We start from the raw sequence: 26450 nt of genomic DNA, 5'->3' as shown, positions 1-26450 counted from the left end.
GTACCCATTCATACTCATTGCATATGCTCTTATCTGTTCATTTAACGTCATTTTGCTAAGTTTTGTTTTTTTAACATATGTTCAGATTCAGCCTTTGCTTTACCTGAGTAATTTATTCTGTAGTCTTTATAGGGTGTGTAACTCAGCATTTTTCAGATTCACATTTTTACATCTAAATACTAGGGACACATTTCTCTTTATAGCTCTTCACCTTCGTACCAGTATTTATGACTAACATACTAACCTTTAACGTGACCTGTCACGACTTGCTGATGACGTACCTGTTTGTGCCAGTAGGTTAAATACTACAGCAACTACCTCTGATGGGAACCCTTGTATGTGTTTCAAATGTAATCATTTGTGAGCTTGGTTTGTATTGTGTTGGGATGTAAATAATTTAAATATTCTTCATAGGTAGAAAAGAATTCAAGCATTTCAAAGGATTTCTTTGTGCATGTCTGGGAGTTGGTTTTTATTTGTACTTAAATCTTCAAAGTTGGACAAGGATCACTAGTGCGGATAGTCATATAACTGTAGTGAAATAGCTGATTTGTGTGCTGTCACAGCTATTCAATTCCCACGCAGACGTGCAGTCTTGATGTGTTCCCTGCGGTGCTATCAGGAGGGATAGCTTTCTGTTGCAGGAGCTGAAGTATTGCTGTTCCCTGAAAACATCGCACGGGGCAGTGTCTCGATATGGTAGGCATATTTCACATTAGAATTCTAGTGAAGTATAATGATCTGAAGCAATAAGATCTGGATATGTTTAATTCCCTTTTCATATTCTCCTTGCATGTGATTAAGATAGACTAGATTAACTTGATTATTTTTTAGTAGAAAATATGCATATAAATGCTAATACATGGCTGTGTGCTTACTGTTAGTTTCTGTTGCCTTAATTTAGTGTTGTTTTAAGATGAATGTGTTTGCTGTCACAAGTAGCTAGATTCCCATAAGTAAAACCAATTGGGATTGTTTCGTTTGCCATGATGATATGATCTCACCTCTGTTCTTTTAGCTGTAAATAAGTAGTGTGCTGACAAAGTCTCTGCACAAAGATGTTACAGTTTTAAAATGTAATCGCAAGTATGTTGTTGGGGTTTTTTTTGTTGTGTTTTGGTTTTTTTGGTGGTGGTGGTTGTGGTGGTGGGTTTTTTTGCTATCCAGTCCCTGGACTGGTGTGATCCAAGACCTCTCATTTTTCGCTCCAAAGACACCCCAGCTATATTGGAAGCTCTTTGACTGCACCTTCCTTGCCAGAGCTGTTTTGGTTGAAAACATTTATAAAGGTTTGATGAGGGTATGGTTGGCTTGTGGAGGAGAAAAGTACAACTGTATTTTTGAGAACAGGGTGTGGTAGGATTTCTTCATGACCACTTGCTTTTAGAAGCCTGTGTTGCTGTTTTCTTCTCAAAGCAACCGTGAAAGTGCCACAAATGTGGTTGTTCTTACTAAATCAGAGAGAAGGGCATATTTGCAGAGTTGCCAGCATTGCTTCCTGCGGCATCTCATGGTTCTGGCCAACAACTGAGCAGGCATAGTCCTGCTTTTTCTTGTACAGGGCTGTCAGTGCGACATGGATGTATCCACCTGCCAAATCTGCACTCATGTCTCATCTTAAGAGGAGCTGGTTTTGGATTGTGTCCATCAAGAACAAAACAGAAAGCTAACACAACAAGATTCTTAATGCATCTTCTTGGAACGGCTCCGGTATATGGTCTTCCTCAGCAATTTCTGTCTGATTTGCATGTGTGTGTACCTCATTTGGAGACACTGAAGACTTTGTTGAGCTTGGGAATGGGCAGTTTTGACCGTGCATCTGTGTGACAGGGTGCGCTTTCTGTACAGCAGAATTAAAGTGACTAAACTGAATTTAGTTTTGACTGTGGACTGTCTGTACCAAATGCAGGTATCATCTCCGTTGGTACACAACTCAAAAGTTTATAAATACGAAGGCATACTGGAAATATTCACAGCAAAGCAATATGTAGTTGTATTAGCATTAGTTTTTCAGCATGATCACTAGCAGATGAGAACTTAATGTCTTTGTCGTAGGAAGTGTCATGTTCTCTGAAAATAGATATTCTCACTGCGATACCTCTTCACTAGTCAGACACAGTGAGTGCTTGCATTGCTAATTTTTCCTCCTTGAGAGCATTGAGCTGCAAGTTATGACAGACAGAAAGATTGTTTTGAGAAAGCTATTCTTTTTAGGTGACACAGTTTATACTGAGTGATAATATTCCAAAAGTCACTATTACATTTTTCAGGGACAGGTGGCTTTTCCTTTCCCACCTACATGACCTGCTCCATAATCGGGCAAACCTAACTTGCTGTGGGCTATTTATATTAATAGCTTTTGGGTATAAAAGAGCACACTTGCACATCTATGTTAGACTGCAGTGCAGCTGGTTCTGGATAACTGCTTGAAGCAGCATTAATGGGCTATTCTATCCCGAGTCACAATAACCATTTGTGTGCTCTGGGATGTATGTAAATGTAAATTAAGTGACCAACATGTAATTTCTGTACTACTGTCATGTTATTGAGCATATAATGATTTCTTGCAATGCCTTAATGTTCTAAAATGCACTTGGTACTTTAGCAAGAGAACGTTGTAGAGATGCTTTGTATTTGGCATATATTTACATATGACATTCTCTGATGAAATTCAAAATGCTGAATTTAATCTCTTTGTCCAGCCCTTTTTCCAGTACTTTGGACCATTTGCCAATACATCAATTATTCTGTTACTTCCTACCTTACCTCCCAGTTTGGCTGTAAGACAGCCAGCTGATATTTCTAGTGTCCTTGCTGTGTGACTAGCAGGGCATGTGCCTATGTAACCAACAGTCTTTCCTTACAAAGACTGATACGATCAGATTATGTGCTGATAACAGATGACTGCTTGACTATTGTATGTATATAAGTTTTTATTTGGCACAACTCACGGTAATGTTAGCATGTTTAGAGAGCAAATATTACACTGCTTAAAAAACCTGTACCACTCACTCTCCAAAAAAGCTGTAAACATCTTATGTGTACTGTAATTTTTTAAGCTACATTTTTTGTCTCATTTTAACTAAGGTAATAAATGTAGACTTTAAAATTGAGTCCTTAAAATCAGGAAGGATTGTTTGGTTGACAAATAAATCAGAAATATTTTTGTAGGGGATGGGGAAAAAGAGCTTCATAGAGATTTGTGGCAGTCCAGATATAGTCTTACATAGTCCCTACATATGAACCATTTTCTCTGTTGTTTAATTTATAGCCATTAGCTGTGAGTTAAATGTGAGTTTTATTGAAATCACACAGGTATTTCTTTTGGGAAATGATACTTTAAGGGAAAACGAAGACAGAACTGTACTGTGAAAGGTAGTTCTGTGGTTGGTTTGTAGGCTACTTTTTGTTTGGTGTCCCTGTTAATGAGAACCTACTGTAACGTGTCTCATTTAATTTCCAAAGCTTTTATGGTTTTGTAACTCAGTAATATTGGTATGTCCTCTTCTGTCAGAGTACCCCTCTGTTCTCCCCCTTGTCTCCAAATCTTCTCTGTTTTTAAATTAAGCTTGTTAGGTCCGTCGTTCGGGAAGCTCTGCTCCTTCAGCTTCCCCACCCCTTCCCTCATAGACAGGGAAATTTGGCCCCAAAGCATCAGGTATCCTGTGCTCTTAAGGCATAACTTTTTTTGGATTGGAGAGAGTAATGGCTTTCTAAGCCCTCTGCATGAGGCTAGTGTGGATAAGAAACACTTACATTCTGTGTATTTCAGGGAATTTATTCACTGCTATAGCCACTTCATATATGTCAGAATTCAGTTACTTGTGTACAGATTTGATTTTTCCCATGTTATTTTGTTTGGGAGTCTCTTCTGTGTTTGGCAACCAGTGCATACTGTTAACAGTAAACTGTAGGAGCTGCATCTCTTCCTCTTCTCCACTTGCAACCATTTGTTTTCCATGTCCATGTGCAACTTGTATTACATTTTCTTTTTAATGCCAATAAAAGCTATGACTTTAAAATGGTAGCCCAATAATTCCTTCAGCTGGAACCCTAGTAGTTAGGAAGGCCTGAAGTTGAAGAAGATTTTAGTGATGTAGAGGTAGAGCCTACTCTTCATGAAAAGATTTGTGCCCAAGATAACCTTGCCTTTTGTGCCTTTGTTTCCAAACTAGGTATCATTTCTATTCTGCCAGGCTAAAAATGGAATCTTAGAATTCCGTTAAAGCAAGAACAGATTATTAGGATATAGGTTCAGGAGGCTTGGCTTGTCAGAAAGCAGGCACAAAGGCAGTTTTGTCTGACAGGTGTTTTTTATGTTTAGGGATGTGGGAAGCTGTTTGTCTTTGATTTCAAGCCAGCTTTGTAATGGAGTTTGTTTGTCCGAAGCAGGCATCAGGTATAACAGGATTATGCATTGTGTTTATACAGTCCTGGCTTCCATAGTCCTCTAATAGTGCTCAGTTATTAATTTTTCTCTTACATGTTAAAATGGACATTATGGATTAGGTCTGCCAAGACGCATCCATTTTATATTAAATGTATTTTTTTTTTTGTCTTTTGAACTTATTGGATCATAACAGACATAGAGGTGAGCAAAGGCAAATTATAAACTTTCTTGAAAATTCTCTCAGAATATATGCTGAGGTTTTTTTTGTTTTTTTTTTTTAAATTCTGTTGCTGTTTCCATCAGCAGATGATCACAGCAGAATATGGTAAGTGTCAGCGTAGGGCACATTTGTTCAGGTGGCCTTTCAATAGATCCTTTTGACTGAGCCTTTTAATTGGATTTTTCATGTGACAGTTGAACAATATCTCTTACAAGGATATAAGGAAGGTGAAGTGCACAGAATGATGGGTTTTGACCCAGCTCTGCGGTTCTAATTGGATGATGGGAACTGGCATGTGGCAATTGGGTGCTATAGAAAAGGGGATCTTAACAAGTGTGTGTTAAGTAGATGTTTTGAAGGTCTATGGATGAAGTTTCAAAACTTCTAATTTAACTTAGTTGCAAGGACTTTGTCTCTCCCCTCTCTTCATTGCTTAGAAGCTGTCTTTATGCATCCCATTTTGTTTGCTTGTAGTTAAGGGAGCTCTGGCTCCAGTGCAGAGGTTCAGATCTTTTTACTTTTACACACTTCCTTTTTTTTCCCCAGTTGTCTGAAATGAAGGGCAATTCACCCGGTACATTGGGCCAGCACAGCTTCACACAGCTATACAGAATATAGTATTAATATTATTACCTTGCTTGGCAGTGGTAAGCTGAGCCTGAGGCCCAGGATTAGTCTGTTGAAGCAACATTAACCTCCTGGATTCTGGTATGCCAGAAAGATTCCCATGTAACTCTTGTCACAGGTTCTTCTGTTTTACCAGCTTTTCTGCCTGTTCTCTGAGTGTGAACTGTTGACCAGACATAGTTGCAGTTGGCAGTGCTGAGCTTCTGTGAATCCTTGTGTATTAAAAAGATGAGAAGACCTATTCCCCTCTCCTTCTACACACATACTAAACGCCTATGTTTTGGTTACATAATATGCAGGAATTTTTATAATAAAGTGAAAACTTAACCGCAGTGCACAGTTGAAAATGGACTCTAAGTGCTTTTGCAGTTCAGTGCTAGTTCAGTTATAAGGGAATAATCAACCATTATCCTGCCAACCAAGCGAGACAAGGCAGAATTTCCATAGAAGCCCGTCAGTGCCAGGGTTAAATTCATCACGATGCTCATGCTCCCTGGAACTGTTTCTCTGTCACTGTCAGGTCTGGGACATTGACCTGAGGCAGTGCAGGATGCTGCCACTATTCAAACTCCCTGCTTCACTTTAAGTTCTGGGTTTTGTTGGTTTTTTGTTTGTCTTTGTTTTTTTTTTAATGAATATATGGTTGTCAGCACAGCTATTTTGGGGAACTATTCTGGTGCCAGTGCGGAGAACATCGGAGGTGAATATTTCTGCGCGTGCGCTCTCTTGTGCTTACTTTTTCTGAAGAACTGTTTCAGCATGATTGCTTCATTTTGGGCTAGAAAACCACATTATCACTTCTCAGCTGGGAGACAGATTATGATAATAGCTGTGTTGCAGTGTATTCGTAAACTCCACTTTTCATCATGGTGGGAAACAATCAAAGTAAACTTGAGCTTCAGGAAGGGCAGCATCTGTTCTGCAAAGAGTTCATGATGAAATAAGAACTCCACTCTTACCTACTTGTAGCTATAATTTTAGAGAAGTGACTGGAGAAAAAGACATTGAATCTTTCTAGTCTATGAATTTTTAAAGAGAATATAAGTGCATATTATTGGTTGAATCTAATTTTTACATGAATATTGATTGTCTGGTATGCAGAAAAGGAGGGAAAAGCGTTAGTTTCTGTAGCACCTACAGGGCTGCCAGGTGTTTCTTCATAATGATTAAATGTCTTGTGCCAGGATTCTAAATTGTGAAGACAGAACAAACAAGACCTTTTTTTTTTTTTTAGAGATTAGTTTTTTTATTTACTTTTGTTTAGTTGGTTGATAGGCTCTTATCTGAGACTAAACACTAGAAATATTTGGCAAGTCATTTCTAAACTTGATGAAGAAAGGGACTGCCCAGATGAGGCCTGAAAGTAAAGAAGATTTTAGCTTTGTACTCATGTTTCATGAACCTGAAGTAAGTGTAAGTGTTGAGAAAAGTGTAGACAGGTCTTGGGTTGTAGACCCAAACAGACCATGCAAGAAAGTCAAGAGATACCATAAATGCTGAAGCAAGGTTTTTCACTGTCCCTCCCAATGTAACATTAAGCTGACAAATACGAAGGGCTGAAGTAGAAATGAGTCAGACAGAGGTAAGGCGGTCTTGAAGATTATAATGATAAGCTTAAACAGGAAAAAAGTCACTGGAGAGATTTAAAAGGTACACGACAAAGCAGTTAGAAGGGAAAAAAACTGAGTTTTATAGACGGGATGGGGAGTTAGAATAGAGAGCTTGGATTTTATGTTTAGCTATCTAGGGAGAGAAATAAAAACAACCCACAAACCTTTAGAAAAATAAATACTCATACTTACTGGATAGTAAGTAGGGAGCTGAGAAGTGATCTGTAGACTAACTTGCTGATCTTCATGAGCAGCCACTAAACGCAGCCAAGGAAGATAGCAAGTAAAATAAACTTCAGATGAGGGCGGTAAGAATTCAGTTACAATAATCTTAAATTTTTTGATAGTAAAATAATGTGGTTGAAAACTAGGGGGTTTGATTCACCAGAGGTTTTATATATATCATTTCAGCCCACATCATTGTTGAAATAATTTTTATTATAATTTCTGCCAAGATGAAAGCTCCCCAAACCCCGTAAGTGCTCAGTGAAGTTGATGCTCTTGTTACTTAAATGCTTATACCAGCCAAAAAGTCTTGTAGAGCTTCAAGTAGGGATCTGTCAGACACTTGCCTTGCCTTTGCCAGAATTCGTCTGATTGAAAATGTTTCAAATGGAACATTTAAATGAATCCAAACTTTCAAATACTTATGTATACATACATACATATATGTACATTTATATAGGTAAATGTGTGTACACACGTGTATATAATATGAATTGGTGTGTATATGTGTATATGTAATGTGTATACTTGTTTGTGTAAGTATGTATAGTATATATACAAATATCACACACACTACTTATACACAAATACATGTCTATATGTGTGTGTGTGTGTGTATATACATGTAGTCAGAAAGTATCCATCTGTACATCTGTTAAACATTCAGGAAGAGATCTTGAAATGGGATGCTTGGCTGGGTGAGTGGTGGCGTGTCCCAGTACAGCTCTGATGTAAACCAGGGGCCAGCATCCCTCCCCCTTCTTTGTGCCACTGTGGGCACTTACATGATCACTGATCCAGGTCAGGGAGTTTTGTGTTCAGTATGCCAGTGGTAATGGAAGTCAGAGTGTAGAGGAATCTTCTAATTAGGGAAAATAATTAGACTGACCACACATAGATGTCTTGGAAGAGTTCCAGAGTAAAAGAGAAGTGGGCAGCTGATGAATTAGGTTGCTGAGACGAGGTCATGACGTTGGAATGGGGACTGGAACTGGAAATGAGAGTGCATGAAGGGCAAGATACAAAACAAAAGAGAGTTTTAGGAGTAAGGAGAGAATGTAAATGAGGAACTCTTACTATCAGGGATTGGGGAAAATAGGAGAGACTTAGCAGGGGAGTCATGGCAAATCTTTTCTATGCAAATGAGTATTTTTAAAAGCAATTCAGTTCACAATTGATAAATGTGAGGGAATACAAGTTCTGATAAAGTAGAAGAGTAGGTATCTTGAAGGTAGTATTAATCCATAGGTGATTTACCAAGAGTGGCCGTATTTTTAGTGCAATAAGTATGCAAAACCACAGGCTGTATCTAGAGAAGTTAAATCTTCTCCCTAAGATTGTAGGGACTGGAAGTGAAATGAGTAAATTTACCTTGTGCTTAGTAACTGGAGGAATGCATGACTGAACTGAGAGAATGCTGGACAATGAAGGGAAGCTAAACAGAAGTATGATGGCATGAACTGTAGTTTACAGAATGGCCTTGTTTGTGTTTTTAAGCAAGGAGCAAATGAACAGTGATGATAATTAGGTGGCTGCAACATGAAAGGAGCATAAAAATTGCTACCATCTCTCTCCATTGTCCTCACAGCCAAGTGTCTCGCATGAGTAACAGGCACACGTTGACTCCCTGCTTCTTTTCGTGTCATGTTACCAAGGCTCTGTAGGGTCAGAGGGAATCAAAATGAATGTGATGGCTCTGGATGAAATGACAGAAAATGAGAGTGGCTGTTTGACAGATTGGTGTGTGGCTTCATGGCGTGAAATACTGGAGGATTGAAAAGGGATCAAATGTGAACTCCCAAGGAGACCGGTCAAGTCAAGGACGTGACTTTTTAAGTGGATTAAATATTTGAGGAAGGGTGAACAGGTGAGGGTAGCTGATGGAAGTGCTATTCGGAAATTACATTATTCTAGACATGTTATCTGTTTTAGACTAATCGAGATGGTATGATTGAAGGAAAGAAGAGAAGCTTGCTTGTGTTTTCTTTGGAGAAGTGCTTCATTCTTCAGTACAAGGTTACTTGCAATTGTTTCAAATGAGTTGGATCTTTTTCTCTCAACATAGGTGCATGACCTTCACTAGCAATAATGAGAACAGTCTGCATCAAGAAGAACCTACTATCCCTTTGAGCCTGTCCCTTTTAAATCATAGTGCATTAGTGCTATTGAATAAAGAATTTTCTGGAAACATTATCCAACTACTGTATTGAATTTCTGCTTCCAAGTTTAGCCTTCATGCTGACCTCCTGAGTGCTACTATTTTGTCCATAGAAATTTAGACATTGGCACTACAGCTGTGTATTTTGTGCCAGAGTGAGAACAAAAACATGTTGTATTCAAATTGTGTGGAGTAGATATGCAATATTTGAAGATGTAATTTATTTGTGGGGGGGATTGTGCAGGGTGCTGCTCTGACTATTGAGATGGTACTGAAATAAACAAACTAAATGCTCAGTGGACTTCAGTTAGTTGCATTTCAATTACAGAGCTAATTAAACAGAACCAGCCAAGAAGGCCTTATTTCATACATCCTGGAACTGTGACCAGCTAATCGTGCATGTTGTATACAGCGTGAAACTGCTGCTCATAGTACCCACTATGCTGAAGAATATGTGATACATACATATTTAATAGATAATTGCTTTTATGCTGTAGTTTTCACTCTGCAACTGTCAAAACAAGGAAGGAACATTCATGTGTGGCAATTGTCACACCTGTTCCAATAACTGTTAAGAAGTAGAGTATTGTAATTACTGAGACGTATTATGAGGGAGAAGCCTTGTAAAATAACTACAGTGCTAATTTTTTTCCATATTCTGTGTCAGTTTCAAAAGTAAAGGTGAGAACAACAAGAGAGCTGTATCTTCTCCCAAAAGAATCCTTTTTCCAGGTGATACAGTAAATCATGATTATTCAGATACAACCAAAAAGTAGACTTCTCAGTGACTTTCAGATCCATGTGAATGAGCCTTTTTCTACAGTTTACTAAGAGTAAACAAATGGAATAGACTGGCCATAGGATTATTAGATGAACAATCAGCAAACTGGCCACACTAATGGTTGTTACTGGATAATTCTGAAATTATCTTGGGAAGAATCTGTCAGTGCAGATGCACTTACCTACAAGCAGTATGCGTCATGAGTGCTTCAGAGGTACAGAAAGCAGTAATTGATCAGAATGCACTGAGACTGAATGGAAGTGTGGGCCAGTGTCTCTGTCTTGACAGAACGCATTTGCTGGATATTGTTCCAGGGAGCCTTGGTGACAGTCGTGTTTGTGCAGCTTCTTGTTTTTGCCTTCTTGTTTGTATCATAGTACACGCTGAGGCATCCACTGAGACCATGTCGTCTTGGGCTGAGAAATGCACATCTGTAGGCTAAGAGATCCTTTTCCCATACCCATCCCGACTCCCTCCCTGACTGTAGAGGCTAAAAAAGAACGGCACAAGGTTGAGGGCAAGGGAGCATTGCTATCCTAGGTGAGGAACTGAGTCAGGGATATGGAGAATGAACAGTTAGCTGCCAAACAGAAACAGAGAGGGTCTGAGTCCAACAGGCACCTCTCTCTTGCTGGATCACAGGTGCTCTGTTCTTTTCCTGGCAGTGCAAAATTGGCATACTTGCGATTTTCCTGTGTTTTCTTTGAAGCTTGCCTTTGGCACAAGCCAATGAGAAAGTATATTTCAGCTTGAAGAAAGTTCGTAGTACCCTGCTATTGTGTTAGATCACTTACATGTATTTGAAAATGGTGATACTGCCTGGAGACAGTTGTTCAGGTCTGTCTGGGAATTTAATTTTGTGATGTAATGTTTTCATTCAGTCAGTAAATGGACTTGGAGAAATGCCAGATAATACGACATTTCACTGAGGAACAAGTTTGGCATCTTCAGGTATTCAGAATATGTGCTCTATGCTACTGAGTGTTTAAAAAATGTGATATAATGATTTTAGAAGAATGATTACGTGTAGTCTTAGCTAGCCCTTCACAGTAAAGAAATGCCTGCAAAGTTTGTAAGAACATTGAAACAAGCAGTGCCAGTACTTACGAGTTAGTTAGAAGTAACAGTTGATGCTTTCCAACTGAGAAATGTGTAATCCCGTACCACTCAGTGCAAGCATGCAGAGATCGCAATGGGAGTCAGCTGGGGTTAAAGTCAATAAATTTTCATCAGAGTTTGGTTTAACGTTTTCTCTAATTCGCCCATGAGTTGCCACTGGTTTTTAAATTTTAAATAAACTATGCTCTGAAAGTATCTGCATGTATCTCCCATGTTCTTTTGCACATCTGAAACTGTGAATTCTGCCGTTGTTTTTCAGTCAGTATCTCTGTCTCCTTCCACCGTGTTACTGTATGGAGTAGAAAAGAGGCAGAAGAAAATCCTGTGCAGCATAACGGTACAGTACGGGATGAATCTAGTTGAGATTCTCAAATGTCCTGCACCATTATGCTTGGGATGCATCTGTACTGCCATGTGTTATGGTCTGTCTGTTGGCTAGCCTGCCAGGAACGGACAGCAACGGTGAGTGAGGAAAGCAAATCAAAACTTTTAATTTCTGGATGCCTGTTTATAGTCAGCTGGGAAGTATTTGGCATTATAGGGATATAGTATGGGAAATGCAGTATATTGAAGCTATAATTAATATGGCCTTTCGTTTAGAAAAGGAAAACCTTAAAACTTTATTCTTAAGTAATTCTGAGACTCATCCCTCTGTTGGTGAACCTGAGATACATGTGACAGAATTGGATGAAGATGAGATCAGAGCAGATTCTAAGCAGATTACAGGAGGAACTAGAAGAATTGATAGGGGTAGTGATGCAAAATATGAAAACGTTGTCAGCCTCCTATTTGTGAAGGCATGACTTGGACAAGATAAAACATTTTTAAACATACTGTGTCGGCTGCAGGAATTTTTGAACTGAAGTTTTTTTTCTCATGTATGAGAAATGAGTACTTCTGTTCATGGGTATAAAACACTGTCAGTCAGAAGTTTTAATGGACAGGAAATGATTGTACAAAACTGTGGAGATGCTGTTCCATCCTGCAGCCTGTATAGAATAGAAAATAAAATCTGCATTCTCCTCCTGGCTTCCTACCTACTGGAGGGGGAATTGGCACCAGGGTGTTTGCTGCAGCTGAGACAGCCCCGCTCTGACAGCAGAGAGCAGTGCAGCCCGTTGCTGGTCTTTGAGGGGCGATAAATGGAAACCTATGTCGGGAACAAAGCGGATGAGTGAGGAGGAATATACGGAGAAGCGCTAAACATAGAGCCAAAACTGAATGTAAAGGTGAGACAGGGAGGATGCTGTCAAGGAGGAGGGTAATGAAGCATGGAGGCAATACAAGGTGGGCATAAAAAGGGGAAGGGAAACCCAAAAATACGGACTGCTAGAAAGCAAACTGGAGAATAGGAAAAATAAGGAAAAGAGAAGGGAAAAGCTAGAAAACGGACCTGGAGGATGAAAATGAAAAGTCTTGTAAAGAGACCATGGCATTCCCCTTACCCCTGAGGTAGAGGAGAGTTGCAGTTCCTGATGCTGGGCATGGAGGAAGGATAGGGACCCAGAAGGTGCTACTGCTTTTTGGTCTCATAGAGCATTATATATGTGTGTATCTTGGTTCTTGTTCTCAGTGCACTTTCTGTATTGTCATTTGGATGAGTTATCCCTATGTCTTCATACTGATACTGATCTGTGATTAACAGAGAAGGAAAAAAATATTAGAAGATTATTTTCAAAATGTTGCTCTTGGAGAGCATTGTTGCCCATGTAAATGTTTTTGCCAGGGTTCAAGAGTTGTGCCATAGCATTTATTCCTGTTCCTTTTGATTTTTTTTTTTTTTTTTTTTTCCTGAACTCATTTGACTCTTTAGTAATACGTTGTACTAAGATGGTCAGGGAAATTTTAGCTGCAGAGTATGGTACTTTCTACTTCTAGCTCCAAAAGTGCATCCTAATCCAGCATCACGAAGTGTGTGGAGCCATCACTGTGTTTTAGGGGATGGAGGGAAGGTGAAAAGAGGTTGTCAGTTCTTGCAATGGGAGCAGTCTATCCACAAATCCAGCTTGTTAAGGATTTTTCTAGGTTGTTAGACGAATGTTGAAAGTAAATGCTTTTTGCTCCTCTTTTTCCAGTAGCACCTCCCCAAAGTCTTTGTAAAATGTCAGTGTGTTACGTAAAATCTGCAGCTTTCTAATGGTGCTTTTGGGCTTACTGTGACCTTTTGAAATCATTACAAGCCCCACTCCCTAGAGCTCCCCAACTTTCCTTACTGTATTGCACGTGGGAACGGGAAAATAGGAATCCCAATTTATTGTTGTCCAGGTGGCGTTTCCTGTTACTTAGCTTTACAGTTTTGTGTATCGCAGTTAGTATGCAGAAAGCTGGAAAAATGCCTGTAATTCCAAAATGAACTCTCTGTAGCTCTCTCCCTCCCACTTGCACTCTCCTTTTAGTACCGCCCCTTCCATGCACCCTTTAGCCAGCAGCAAGACAGCTGTGTTTGATCATAAACCACTTAAACTCCAGGCTCGCTGGCAGGGGAAACTTTAGTGTGAACTGCAGCATTGGTTTGTCTCGGGGAGGGGAGCTTTCTTCTCTTTTTCCTTTCCTCCCTCCCCAAACGCTGAAGACTGTAGCAGCACTCTCCTTTTAATTCCTCTGTGATCTTGCGTGAAGCTCATCAAATTTTTCTGGCTGCATTAAGCAGCGTTGAGAGATGCCCTTGAACAGAGTTGTGGAAAAGAGAGGCATAACACAGACAGCAGAGATGAAGCACGCCTTGCAGATGGACTAAGACAGCCCTGGGATCCTGGCAAGCAGTTCCTTCCCTGCAATCTCTGAGCACTTCACAGTATTAACAAGTCTCTCGCAGCAATGGATTGTCTGTGAAGTCAAAACCAGTCTGTCTCTTTTAGAAGATCTTGCATCATTAATTTAAACTATCAATGTGGAGTAAAAATGGCTGTCTAGAGAAAAATGTGTAAGACGGAAAAATTTTGCAGAAGAAAGTATTGAATCAGTTGAACAAAGCTTCGAAGCATTAAAATCTGCAGAAATCATCAAGCCCTGAGAAGTCTAATCATGAATTCTGGAGTTGCTATGAAATATGGAAATGACTCTCCTGCAGAGCTGAGTGAGGTAAGCAGTTTCAGTGCCCTTCTTTATGCTTTAAAAAGAAATGCTCCCCTTTTGGGCTTTCAGTCTTCAAGCAATGCAATTAAAAATTAATAGAATGTGTGTCTTGCTATAACTTGCTGTGCCAGTCAGGAAATGACCTGAACTTTTTTGCTGCTTTACTCTGAATAAGTGGTGAAAAGCAAATGATTATAACTATGTAGAGACATTTTTCCTGTTATCCTGCAGCAGAGATTGCCTTGCCTCCCAAGAGCTGTGTTTATGCCCAGCATTCATCTTTGCAGTAGGTGAAATATGAAGATCTCAGTTGAGATTAAGCAGATGGTGACTAATTTAGGAGGGAAGTGGGGTGAGTGGAAGATGACAAATATTTATTGGTAGGACAACAACATTGGCAGAAGTTGTGTTTGCTTATTTAGCCAAGGTGATGTTGTTTCTTTAGGTTAGATGAATTAGGTTACTTTCCTTCCTTGCCTAAAAGAAAACAAGCCATGGGAAACTTTCTGCTTTTCCATTGGAAACCATAGTAAGCTGTTGTTTCTTATAGTTGTAGGTATGTCTGTTTTTTTGAGTAATGTGATTGTGTGTGTGTTTTTAATAAATTTGAAATTAAAGCATATCAGATGTTATGCAAATGCTTAATAAATATTTTGAAAGTGGCATATTTTGTCAGTTACTGAAATGTCTTAGACATGTCATCCTTATGGGCTTTACTGAGAACTGCTAATTTAGTTATGCTATGAAATCCCAAGCATTTGATTAAGGTAATTTTGTAGAAAATGGAATCTTCAGTCTTTATTGTCCCAGTTTAACTGAAATGCTTCTCTTTCCCTTTTGCCCATTTCTTTGATACACCTTTTACTCTAACATATCCTTTGTTTACTTTATATGTTTGTTTCTTTAGGAATATTAGATAGGATATGCTTGGCAGAATAACAGAGAAATAACAGTTGCTGGAGTGAGTTCTGCAGAGAAAGGAGACCCTGAGGTATAGAATGGAAAATAAATCAGTAGCATAGTGAGGGGGGCAACAGTGTAGGGCGAAGCAGAGTAAATGTGTGAGACGTAATCCAAGTGCAGTACCCTGCCACGCAAGAGGAACAGTAGGTTTGTGACTAGGCAGTTCTTGTGAGAGAGATTTCCTATGTGTTCCTCCTTTAAGTACAAAAGAGTTCAATTTCATTAACTCTGTGTTGCTTTTTCAAATGATTGCTTGGAAATTGTGTATTGGTAATGCAGCATAAATGGGGTTCATAAAGCCAGCATAAAAGCCTGGATTACTTTGGTAGGAGTCTGCCACGGTGTTTCTGGCTGTGGTTGTGTTGATGGTCTGCTGATGACTGCTTGCTGTCCCCTCAACGTTTAGTTTTCAAGACTGTGCATGATGACATAAAACATGGAGTGTTGCAAAGATGTGATACTTGGGTCATTATTTGGAGCAGGCAGTATTTACTGGTAGCACTGCTACCTTGAAATACCACCTACTCAAGTTTACTTAACACATCCACAAAGTAAGACTTTTGTTGTAAGAAATACCTTTTTCTTCTGATTTTTTTAGCTTGGGAAATACTGAAAGAAGTCTGTGACTGTGCACCATACAACATTTTTGTTGTTTTTTTGGTTTGTTTTTTCCCAACAAGCTTACTTTAATACTTAATTTACATTTGTACTCTGGTGCTACAGGTGAGGTAGAAATAGGCCCCTTTCTGACTGCAGTCATACCAGGCAAGATCTTGCACTCCGAACTTTCCCCAGCTGCTAGTCATCGCTTCTTTGCTGCTAGTCTTCAGGTTTGCAATTGGAGCCTCTTCCGTGAGCGTGCTTCAGCCTGAGTCACTCAGAGGGCCAGGTCAGCTTCAGCACTGGTCTTGGGTAAAACAGAGAGTTTTGAGTGAACTGTGGAGGCCTTACAGAAGCATCATGTTCCACCTCCCATAGGGGAGAAGATGCATAAATACTCTGTGATGCAGTTAGTTGCTCACCTCTAACCTATAATTACTCATCCAACTCCCTCTAGTTTGTATTCCTATATTAGGAATTTTTCCTAATTTTTCAGGAAAGTTTTCTTTAGTTTAGTTTAAGAAAGGAAAGAGTTTTCCTGTTGGTGGCTGATACTGTTTGGCTTGTTATAATTGAAGATAGAAAGCCCTGGGTAAAGGCTATGCCTACAGTTTATAGATCTATGTTTCTCACCTCTTTGTCATGCTCTCCCTCTTTTCCTTCCTTTCTGGCTATATCTTCTGTATGCCGTGTATATTTTTGATGAATGGAAGACAGCAACATTGTGTTCATTTAAACAATGGAAAAAATTGGAACTGGCTGCAATAGGAATTTGATTAAATGACTGCTGTCTTAAGTGTGTTTTCACCTGGACCTCTTTCTCTACAGTGAGCTCAAGTTTTCACATTACAGTGGGCTGCTACCAGTGTATATGTCTGAATGGCAAATACGGTAACAGACCAAGAAAGGCTATGATTCACGTGATGCGCAGTGGGTTTTGGTGTAGGTGCTGTGATCTCTTTATGTCAGTATATGGAGCTCTAGGCATGACACTACTGTTATTAAAATAAACAGGAAAACTACAAAGCCCTGAAGATACCATCAGTGCATTCTTGAATGGATGCACTAGACAAAATAAAAAATTAAATTATTGCAACTCATTCCATTTGTATTGAAACTTTGTACTTGAGATTTACATCCTTTTTGGGAAATGGGCAAAAATTAAGGCATATCTTTTTTTTAAAACACAGTGTGATTGTAGAAGCTTGTGTGTGGTTGATGTTTGCTCTTCCCAAACTCCTGTCCGGGTAAACAGAGATGTTGATAGTCTTTATTTACTCTCTGTGCCCCTGTCCAAAGGTCAAGCAGAAAAAAAAAATCCGATTTCTATTGTAGTTCAGTCGGTCTTCTACAAAACTCATGCTCTGTGGTTCCCTAGCTCCAGAGTTCAAACTGTTGTTTATTGATAGATGTATCACTACACTTTACCCCGTTTCTTTCTGCTTTTCTCTTCCTTCAGCCTTCTCTCCCTTCTGTCCAAAGAAGGAAAGATTAGCCAATGTGCTCTTTGCATGGTAGATTCAGTGTATTGTAACTGCAAAGAGAGGTAGAAGCAGCATTGTTCTTACATGGCAAGGTTTGCTTGGTGGTGATGTTAGGCTTGGGGTTTTTTTAATATGATAGAGTAAGAGAGGCAAATCTAAAGAAGTCTAGAATTTGCAGGTGACTGTTGCTGTACTCCATGAGAATGTATGACAGCCTGTGGTACCTTTGTAAATAAGTAAGAGTGTCCAGGCAAGCTCAGTTCTGCTATTATGAAATGGGCCTTCACCTGTCAATACTATGGCTTAACATGATTTGCAGAGTTTGCTTTTTAAGGCTTGATCAAGGAAGGATGTGATTTGTATGCAATACATGGACACCCAAATTAGGTAAGTGCTCTTTGGATCCCTTCAATTTTTTTAACCTGACAATACTGTAAGCCTTTAATGTAATCACAAGGCATAATGTTAAAGCCAACATCGTGAAAGTTGCGGAAAACATGTACAGATGAACAGTTCAGTGCACAGAAACTGCAATTACAGACTGTTTTTTACATAGTTAAAAATTAAACTTTAAATCAGAATTTATATGCTTTCTATATATTCGTTCAGTTTTTCTGCAGAAAGAGGTGTTCATCTAGAAGGAGCTGGATTGTCTAATCTATATTTTCTTCTTCTTCCAAATTCAGAGACACTACCTGGCTTTAAGCCCCAGCATTCTGGGGAGGTTTCACTACATACTAGCTTTGTTCTTACATGCTCCCCTGGCCATCCACTGTTGAGATGGTGTGCTGAGATACAGAGATCTGTGGTCCAGCCTAGTACACCTATTGGGCTAAATGTGGTCAGCAGTTATGCCCATGCCTAATTCTGGGACAGTTTAAATTAGTAGTGTAGGAACATGAAGGGAATATAAGTACTGAGCTTAATGATATTTTTCTCAGTTGTGTACTTAAGGGCTAAATTATGTCCTTGGATTAAGAGCCAAATTATGTTCTTGGATGTAATTTTCATTAAAGTGGGCCCTGTGAATTTGCTGATGGTAAGTCTGTGCCTAAGAGATTTTGTTGTGGGATAAGTGCTAGTATTATAGTATTGCAATACATTCAGCACTTTAGATGGAGATGATTTGTATCATGTGATTGTTTATTGTTTTGTTTTAGCACTTGGTGCAGAAGTTGGTCATGTATAACTTCTAAAAAGGACATATTCTTTTCTGCACACCAAAATTAGAAGATACTGTGCTGCTTTAGGGGCATATTTTATACCTTCTGCTTCTGTCTGTGCTTGGAAGTCAAGTGTTTAGGATGTGAATGTTGTGGCTTGCAGCATTACATACAGGTACATATTCTTTAACCATTTACACTGACTGGAATAAACAGATGGGCTATTTGTCTTGGAAAAATTAGTAGCTTATTTATTTGTCTGTTTATTTTGGCAATGGTGTATTTAAAATTTTGGGGAGGGGAAAGGAAGATAGGATTCAAAGTTTGGATTTGTGTAGGAAACAGAATAGTGAGTTCATAAAGAAGGGTTTCTCCAAGATCTTATCTGTAATACCAGATATGAAGAAAGAAAGAGACTGCCAAATTTGAAAGGCTTAAATTGTGACTTTTCTATAGCTTTACAGTTGGACAATATTGCAGTTTCTTTTAAGATTTGTGTTCCACTGCTGCATAGAAATTGCACTTTGAGGAAAAATGATGGAGAAGAAGAATTACAGAATGAAAAGGGGCTGCATGGCTTGAAGTTGTGTACATGAGGCCAGTGAGTAAGTCTGAGGGGAGCTGCGGGGTGAGGTGGGTAACCAGTAGAAGAGCAGGATGTTGTGCCAAGCCTCACTGGCAACGGAAAAGTTCAACAGTGGCAATCCACACCCTCAGGTACTTTTCCGTGTGTTTGTCTGTACTTTTAGAACAAGCGTCAGCTTGTGCATGCACTGTACGTGCATGTGAAGAAGCAGCACTGATGGAATGGGGAACAGGTTTTGTATGCGTTCAAGGCTAGGGTTAAATCTCAAACACTTGTTTTATCTGCCTGCGTTTAGTAGTTTTCTCATTAAGACAGTTGGCGAGTGAATGTCACCTTAATATTGCATCTGCTTGCTGAATGGTCTCTGGCCACGCAACAAGCATACCTGTATACTTCTGTACTTCTCGTGGGCAAGAGTAAAAGAGCAAATGGTAAACACCATTTCTTACTGCAGTTCTGCCTTTTTTACTGGCCATGGGCATGGCCTTGGCCATCGGTGTCACAGGTGTATGCAACTTGTAACGTAGAAGAGTATACTGCGTCTTGCCACCAGAGAAGGTGTATGTTTTGGGAAGCGTGGTGGATGGTTATTGTTAATCCTTTAAAATATTTCAGCCTTGCAATAGAACAGAGTGGAATGTGGTTATCAAATACTAACCATGGCATATTTTTTAATTGTTTTAACCTTGAAAAAGTTGTGCAGCTCATTTCTTTTGGTTACAGCAAACAAACCAAAAAGGTGAACAGTGTTTGTGAACTGCTAAAGTCTTAGAAAAGTGAGCGCAGCAACCCAGTATGCTTATATCAAAGTATCTTAAGGAGAAACTTTCTTAAGTGGACTGTAGTGGAGCTCTGGATAAAACTTTCATCTGGTGGTAGCAATAAATCTGTAGCCTTACAGGAGTGTTCTCAGCTTTCTTGCTTCAGAGGTGCTGAGATAGAGTTTGTAAATCTTCTTTGGGTGAACCCTCTCCTTTTTCCTGGTTCAAACCGGCTTCCTGAAGTACTTGCAAACCTGACATTTTCCCAGGCTGTTATCTTGAGGGGTGTTGAGACAGTAAATGTGAAATATAATTACAGAATACAAAGAGTTACTGTGTGGCTTAGTTACGTTTTCCTTAGTTACTTCTATTCTAACTTAAAGAAAAGACTTCAGTGGGAAGCTTTAATGGACATGCTCCTGGACAGTGACCATCAAGTCTGAATGTGCCTTTTAGGTTGCATACACTTCTGCTCTATTTCACAGATCTACTACAGAATATTAATCTCTTTGAAAAATCTAATTTACTTTTATAGCTTATTTTGAAATCTTACGTTAAATTATGTAGGTGAAAGCATCCTTTGGAAGGGGAAGGTCAGCTTTTCTCGAGTCACTTGGATATCTACAGGTTTTTTAACGGACAAGTTTGCTGTACTGCTGATTTTAGGAACATAGGTTAGAACATGAATGTGAATCCATAGTTGAGCTGAGTTGGCTCTGGCATGACGAACGTGTGCAATTTACACTGTGACTGATGCATGGTACTTCCAGTGTAAAAAACGTAATGACTTCAAAGAAATTTTTTTTTCTGGATTTGTGTGAGCTGCTTATCGGGCACAGAGTATGTTCCAGGCTTGGATGTTATTAAATTGAAGCACTATAAAAAGATTAGTCAAAATGCCCAGACACTGTCAGCACAGATAATGTTCTTCTGCAGCCTCCTAATGAAAAAAGACAAAGATTATGTAACTTATCTGCCTGATATTTTAATACTCCTTGCTCCTAGAAAATAATGTTTGAAAAATGCCTTATAGGCTGAAAAATCAGTTAGGACAAATGTATGCTATGAAAGTAACATTAACAATGTATTGGATACTCTAAATGCTTTTAGAGACTTGATTTTTTTTATTCTTAGATAAAAAATCCGGAGTTCAGTCCTGGGAGATTTTTGGAGATAAAGAACATCATCCTTTCCCTCCTCCTCTTCCAACCTGTGTTGGAGAAGAAAAAATTATTTTTGTCCTTGATCAGGCTTGGACCTACCAGGATGCGTCTCAGTGTGGGAACAATTGCAAGATTCTCATTTCAGAAGATATTTTTGTGTGTTCCTGTGCAATCTATAGATTTGTAGGAACACATGAACAAAAGCTTCTGAAAGAAGAATCCATAGACTGCAGACTTAATGTTTGGAAAGGCAGAAGTTGTCTATGCTGAACATATGTATCAAGACGGGACGTGGAGGGAGTCTTTGTAATGAGACTGGACAGCTATGATGGGGTGAATGAGGTATTTTTGTTCTGGAGTTCTGAATAGTTTGATATGCAGTTGAAAAGGGAATGTGTTCTTGTTGCTTCTGGGGTTTTTTTCCCTCATGTTTAAGTTTTACTGTCTTTATGACATTGTGTAGTATTTCTAGTTGCAGGTTTTATTTGTGCTGGGAATTTCTGTTTCCTAAATAGCATGGAAAAGCCTATTTGAGCTTTTCTGTTACATGTAGTAATAATATACCAAGTTATGTACTCTGTAGGGAAATGTGATGGATCTCTGAATTGAAAGACCCTCTGTGATGGAAGGAGGGAGGTTTGGTGTGGGGATCTGGTGCTGGTAAAGACAGTACTTTGACACTGGTGGCAGTCTGCATTAGTCAGTGCCATGTCAGGATTTGTCATATAAATGAATCTTCTGCATGAATGATTTCTGTTTTCTGAAGATTTTTACCATCTCTAATGAATAGAATATTCATTAAGACTCTGGAAATTGGCTTACATATTCCAACTCTGTTGTTATTATACATGAAAATTTGTCATTGAAATTAAAACATTAATGGACAGAAATCTTTTCAGTCCTGCCAAATTTAAAGAAATACAGAAAGTCACCTATGTATAAATTTTTGTCTTAGATCGTAAAGTTGACTTGAGAGTATTGTCTTTTTTTTGCAAGTGAAAACTTCTGAAAACATGTAGTTGGTATCAAAAACTCTAGAGAAAAAATATAAATTGGTTTTATTTTCCCCTCAATTTTTCAATATTGTTATTTGTGATGATGCTTTTCTTTTTTTTTCAGGCAAGACATTAGAACAGCATCTTGGTTGAAGAGGGGCCTTGGTGGTAGAGTAGAGGTGGCACCAGAGCTCTTTGGGACTTGGCCAGTGTCGTCTTGTGTTGACTCTTGAGTAAATGCCCCTGCTTCTCTGTGCATATCTTTTCTTTGTCTTGCCTGCCTTGACTGTAAACTCTCCTAAACTAAGGAGTTTCTTAGTGTGGTGAAGCTGTGGTGGGACTGCTGGTCATTATTTGAATGTGCATAATTAATAATGATTTGACTCACTTAAAGATCCTAAGATACTTATAATGAAAAGTCAGATGTCAGCAAAGAGTTGTCATAGAATTCAGAATCTGGCATTACAGATAAGTTGTATGAGCTGGAAGCTGTCATGGGAACAGGTAAGAGTTTCCACAGTGGCATGCATAGTCCACATTTCCATTTTATGGTCTGAAATTCTGTTTGGAGTGCTTCTCTATGCTATTGAACTGCTTCCTTGATAGGCGTGTCGAAAAAACTACTTCTCTCAGTGCAAGCCCATAGTATACAAAAGACTTTAAAAACATACTTTAGGAGATGAACCTGAAATTGAAGCAGAAAAGCTTGTGGTGTTTAAATTAGTGTTTATTTTTAAACATGACTTAACTTGGTTCACATGTTTCTTTTGGCAATATGCAGATATCTCTGTTTTAAAGTTAAATATTTCTAAATGCAGATAAAAATGTGATCAGTCTGTGATGACTGAAGAATTACTGGCATTACTTCCTATCTTAAGAGCTTTTTACTTTGAGTGTGTCATTGCTTGTTTGTGCCTGTGTTCCACTATATTCAGCTAAATGAGAAGGTGTTGTAAAGAACAGTTAGTTATTAATGGCTGCTACCATAATAATAAACACAATCTTTGTTATTAAAGTATAGAACATTGAACAAAATAAGGTGGAAATAGTATACCCCTGTTGAAATACTAGATTTGTCTTTGTGTGCTAAATATATAGTCAGTAAAGAGATCACAAAATTTTGGTTGACCTTGCGTTTATAACAAAGCTTTTTAAAATTTTGTATTGTAATGCGATGACAGAGTTAATATTTTTGGGTGGAACTGTTGCTGACATGTATTAATGTTGTTTCCTAATGTAAACTCCTGTTGCGTTCTGCCTTTGCAAGACTTTGACCATTGAAATTGCAGTCTTCTATAACCTGAATTTCTTGGGAAAACTTATCAGCAGAAATGTTACGTTTGTTTCCACAAATGAAGCCAGTGAAAGAGACAAAGCTTCCTCATGTTAAAAGTATAAGAACTCTTATACTGAGTGGTTCTGCTGCCATGGAGGTTTGCAATGGAGATTGGAACTTGCTGGGGTCTTAGCATTTATGTGATTTTTCTTTTAACTTGTGTAGGTATTCAGAGAAGGAAGCAAAAATGTTTGCAAGTGCTCAGTACAAGATTTGTCTAGATCACTGCAGCTAAAGCTTCTGCAGTGAAGATTTCACTAAGTTTGCTTCACTTGACTTTCACTAAGTCTCAGAGGTTAGTAGCAGTCTTCCACAGTGGTTCCCTGGGTTTTTGGTTTAGGCTGCAGTCCCTGTGGCGAGGTGTGAAGATGTCTGCTCTTTTCTGGCTCCAGACAATTCCCACTCTTACCCATCCAGTCCCACCGTGTCAGTTTCTGAAGATCATGTTTTCTGATTAAAAGTTCCAAGAGCTGGACTTGGAAATCACAGAAAAGGCACAAGGGAGAGTAGAGTCTGGCTGGCAGGTACAAAGGAGGCTGGAAGATGGGCTGGAAAAAGAAACCAGGACCTGAAGTGAGGAGGTGGCACAGAAGGACAAGGTAACAGAGGTCACTGGGAGTACTCCTTGGGCAGGAATGGGTGTGTTACAAGGTGTCTGTGCTGCCAGATGAGAATGGGGACCTGTGAGTTTGGGGAGAGGGGGCAGGTGAGAAGGGTATGGGTGAGACCTGGATGTGGGCCACAGAACCAAGAGTTGGGGGTAGAGGAGAATGGAAAAGAAGCCTAGAAAGGAGAGACTAGACCTGAATATACGTGGTTATAGGAAATACATACAAGCTTTCCACCTGTGCAGAGGAAAAACATTGTGCAGTTGTAGTATTCATTTTAATACATTAGTGCAAAGGTTTTGAATTATGTTTGTATTAATACAGTCAGTCCAGTGCTTCTAGGTCTTAGCTGTTGGATTTTGAACAATGATAATGCTTCTTTTGTTAAAAATTGGTTGTTTGTAGTATTATTGATTGCATGCTAAATTTCATAAATGAGCATCACTAAACTTTGTAGAATTTGGGAAATGCTTTGGCCAGTAGTTGCTGGATTTTATTGCCAGTTACCTGGATATCACTAAAATGTAATGCATCACAAAGTAGAAATTTCCATTGGACTTATGGAAAATAGCAATCTGCTGATAATTGAAATGAGATATTTATTTGAAAATAGACCATTTATATGTTTTAAAATGTGAGGATATTTCAGTGTTTGCTAAAATCATAACAGCACCTCTGGTTTCTGATCTGCAACTTTTTGAAATGTTTCCAAAAGAATGAATTATTTAGTTGCAGTGATGGAATTATAATTGTCAACATAGAACTATGACACATGGCTGTGATGACAGAGAAATATAAGATCATTAGTGTGCTATGTGATATGTCCAAGATTATTTCATTGACAACTCGGTGCCCTTCTGAACCATGTTTACAGAGGTTTGGATGAAGCTGGTGTTCCCACAAAACAGCACGGGTGCCTGTCTTAAGCGTTATCCTTCAGAGGGCTGAAGGCATCTAGTTTGATAATCTTTTGCACTTTACATCCTATCTAAATTGCACAGGTTACTTACTCTTAAACTGTTGCCAGGTATTAAGTAGTGCAATCTAGCTTGTTGTTAACTGTAGTTGGGGTTGATACTACCATTCTTCAATTGGCATGTCAGGCCTTTCTTGGACTGCCCAGGCTGGTACGCTTGAGGTAGGTTTTGCAGCCACATAGAGAAGCCAAAGTGGTTATTGTCATCTGCAGAAAACACCACTTAAGAATGGTGTGCCGAGGACTGTCCTTTGCTGTTGCTAAATTTGGATGAGGCAAGTTCATTTTTCTGCACCTTCATCTCTTTCTCTCTTTTGCTTGCATAGCATAGTACAGCATAATTTTTGCAAGTTACTGATGCAGCTGTTGTCTGATTTACTGACTTAGGTGGTTCTTTTTATTTAAACTGATTTGCGGATGTACTTGGTTCTTTTTATTTAAACTCATGGTGGTCTACCTGTTCATCAGCTGGTCCTTTCTCTTTATGTATGGTAATCTGATTCCTGTAGGAACAAATGATTCTTTCCTGAAGAGTACACCAGAAGTCAATGTTCTGCCAGGTATAACTAACCTGGTGGAAGGTCTGGTCCATGCTAAATAAGCATGCAGTTTCTTGCAGTGAAATCAGTAAATAATTTAAATGCTTGAGAGAAAATTTATCTCTGCCTGTAGTGTGATGTGTAAAGTTAACTGCTCTGAATGATGCCAGTATGATAGCAATATTGAGGTCACTGCTATACGTGAAGGAAATTTTTTTTTACAGTATTTCCTATTATGCTATTCGTCTATCTTATGAGATGCTGGTTTTAAGAATGGATAGAATCTCTTTATTTCTCCTCTTCTGCTGATGGGTATCTTCCCTGTGGTGCAAAGTAGAAAAAAGTATATTAATTCATAACAGTCAAGCCATGATGGCATGGAGATCTGTATTAATTTAGTGAGAGATCTCTGCAAAACACAGAACTTTTTTTTTTTCGTGCTTTTTAAAACATACAGGTTCTGTCTCGCAACCTGCAGGGCTGAATAGCAGTGCACACCCATAATTATCTTTCTTTGTGAAATTCCATTGTGATTGAATTTCAATACCTACCCCTTCTGCAATGCAGATAAATATGCTAATTACTTTTCATGAAAGTAGGTTTTCTCCTTCCCTGTGAGAATTTCGTTAACTTCCTGTATTTCTGTATTGTGTGTTATGCTGAATCTCTTTTTATGTCTTAGTTAAACAGCTTTAAACCTAGTAATTGATGCCAGTGAGGTATAGGTAAGTGTCATATTCAGAATGTTACATGATAATATTCTTCGGTAATGAGATTTTAGTTTCCGTTACAGAATCACAGAATGGTTGAGGTTGGCAGGGACCTCTGGAGGACATCTGGTCCAACCCCCTGCTCAAAGTGGGGCCATCTAGACACAGCTGTCCAGGACCATGTCCACATGACTTTTGAGTATCTCCAAGGAGGGAGACTACAGCACCTCCCTTCGCAACCCGTGCCAGTGCTCAGTCACCCTCAAAGTGAAAGTGTTTCCTGATGTTCAGAGGGACCCTCCTGTGTTTCACTCTGTGCGCGCTGCCTCTGGTCCTGTCAGTGGGCACCACTGAAAAGAGC

At 39.0% G+C, this 26450-nt stretch overlaps 1 protein-coding gene across 2 annotated transcripts in view; it reads left to right on the top strand.

The window, feature by feature from the left end:
• Positions 1-26450, top strand: part of MCC (MCC regulator of WNT signaling pathway) — a gene marked incomplete at both ends in the record, with an annotated part of 207246 nt that overhangs the window by 38248 nt on the left and 142548 nt on the right. The window contains one exon of one of the 2 annotated variants that reach the window (XM_082012898.1): positions 14155-14211. The exons of the other annotated variant lie outside the window; for it this stretch is intronic. Within the exon in view, the coding sequence (XP_081869024.1) occupies positions 14155-14211 (57 nt within the window). Of the gene's footprint in view, positions 1-14154; positions 14212-26450 lie in introns of those variants that run through there. 2 annotated transcript variants of the gene reach the window in all.

Source organism: Phaethon aethereus (assembly GCF_964289735.1).
Source record: "Phaethon aethereus genome assembly, chromosome: Z".
Lineage (NCBI taxonomy): Eukaryota > Metazoa > Chordata > Aves > Phaethontiformes > Phaethontidae > Phaethon > Phaethon aethereus.
Note: the sequence above shows the minus strand (reverse complement) of the source record. Positions and strands in the feature narration are given on the sequence as shown.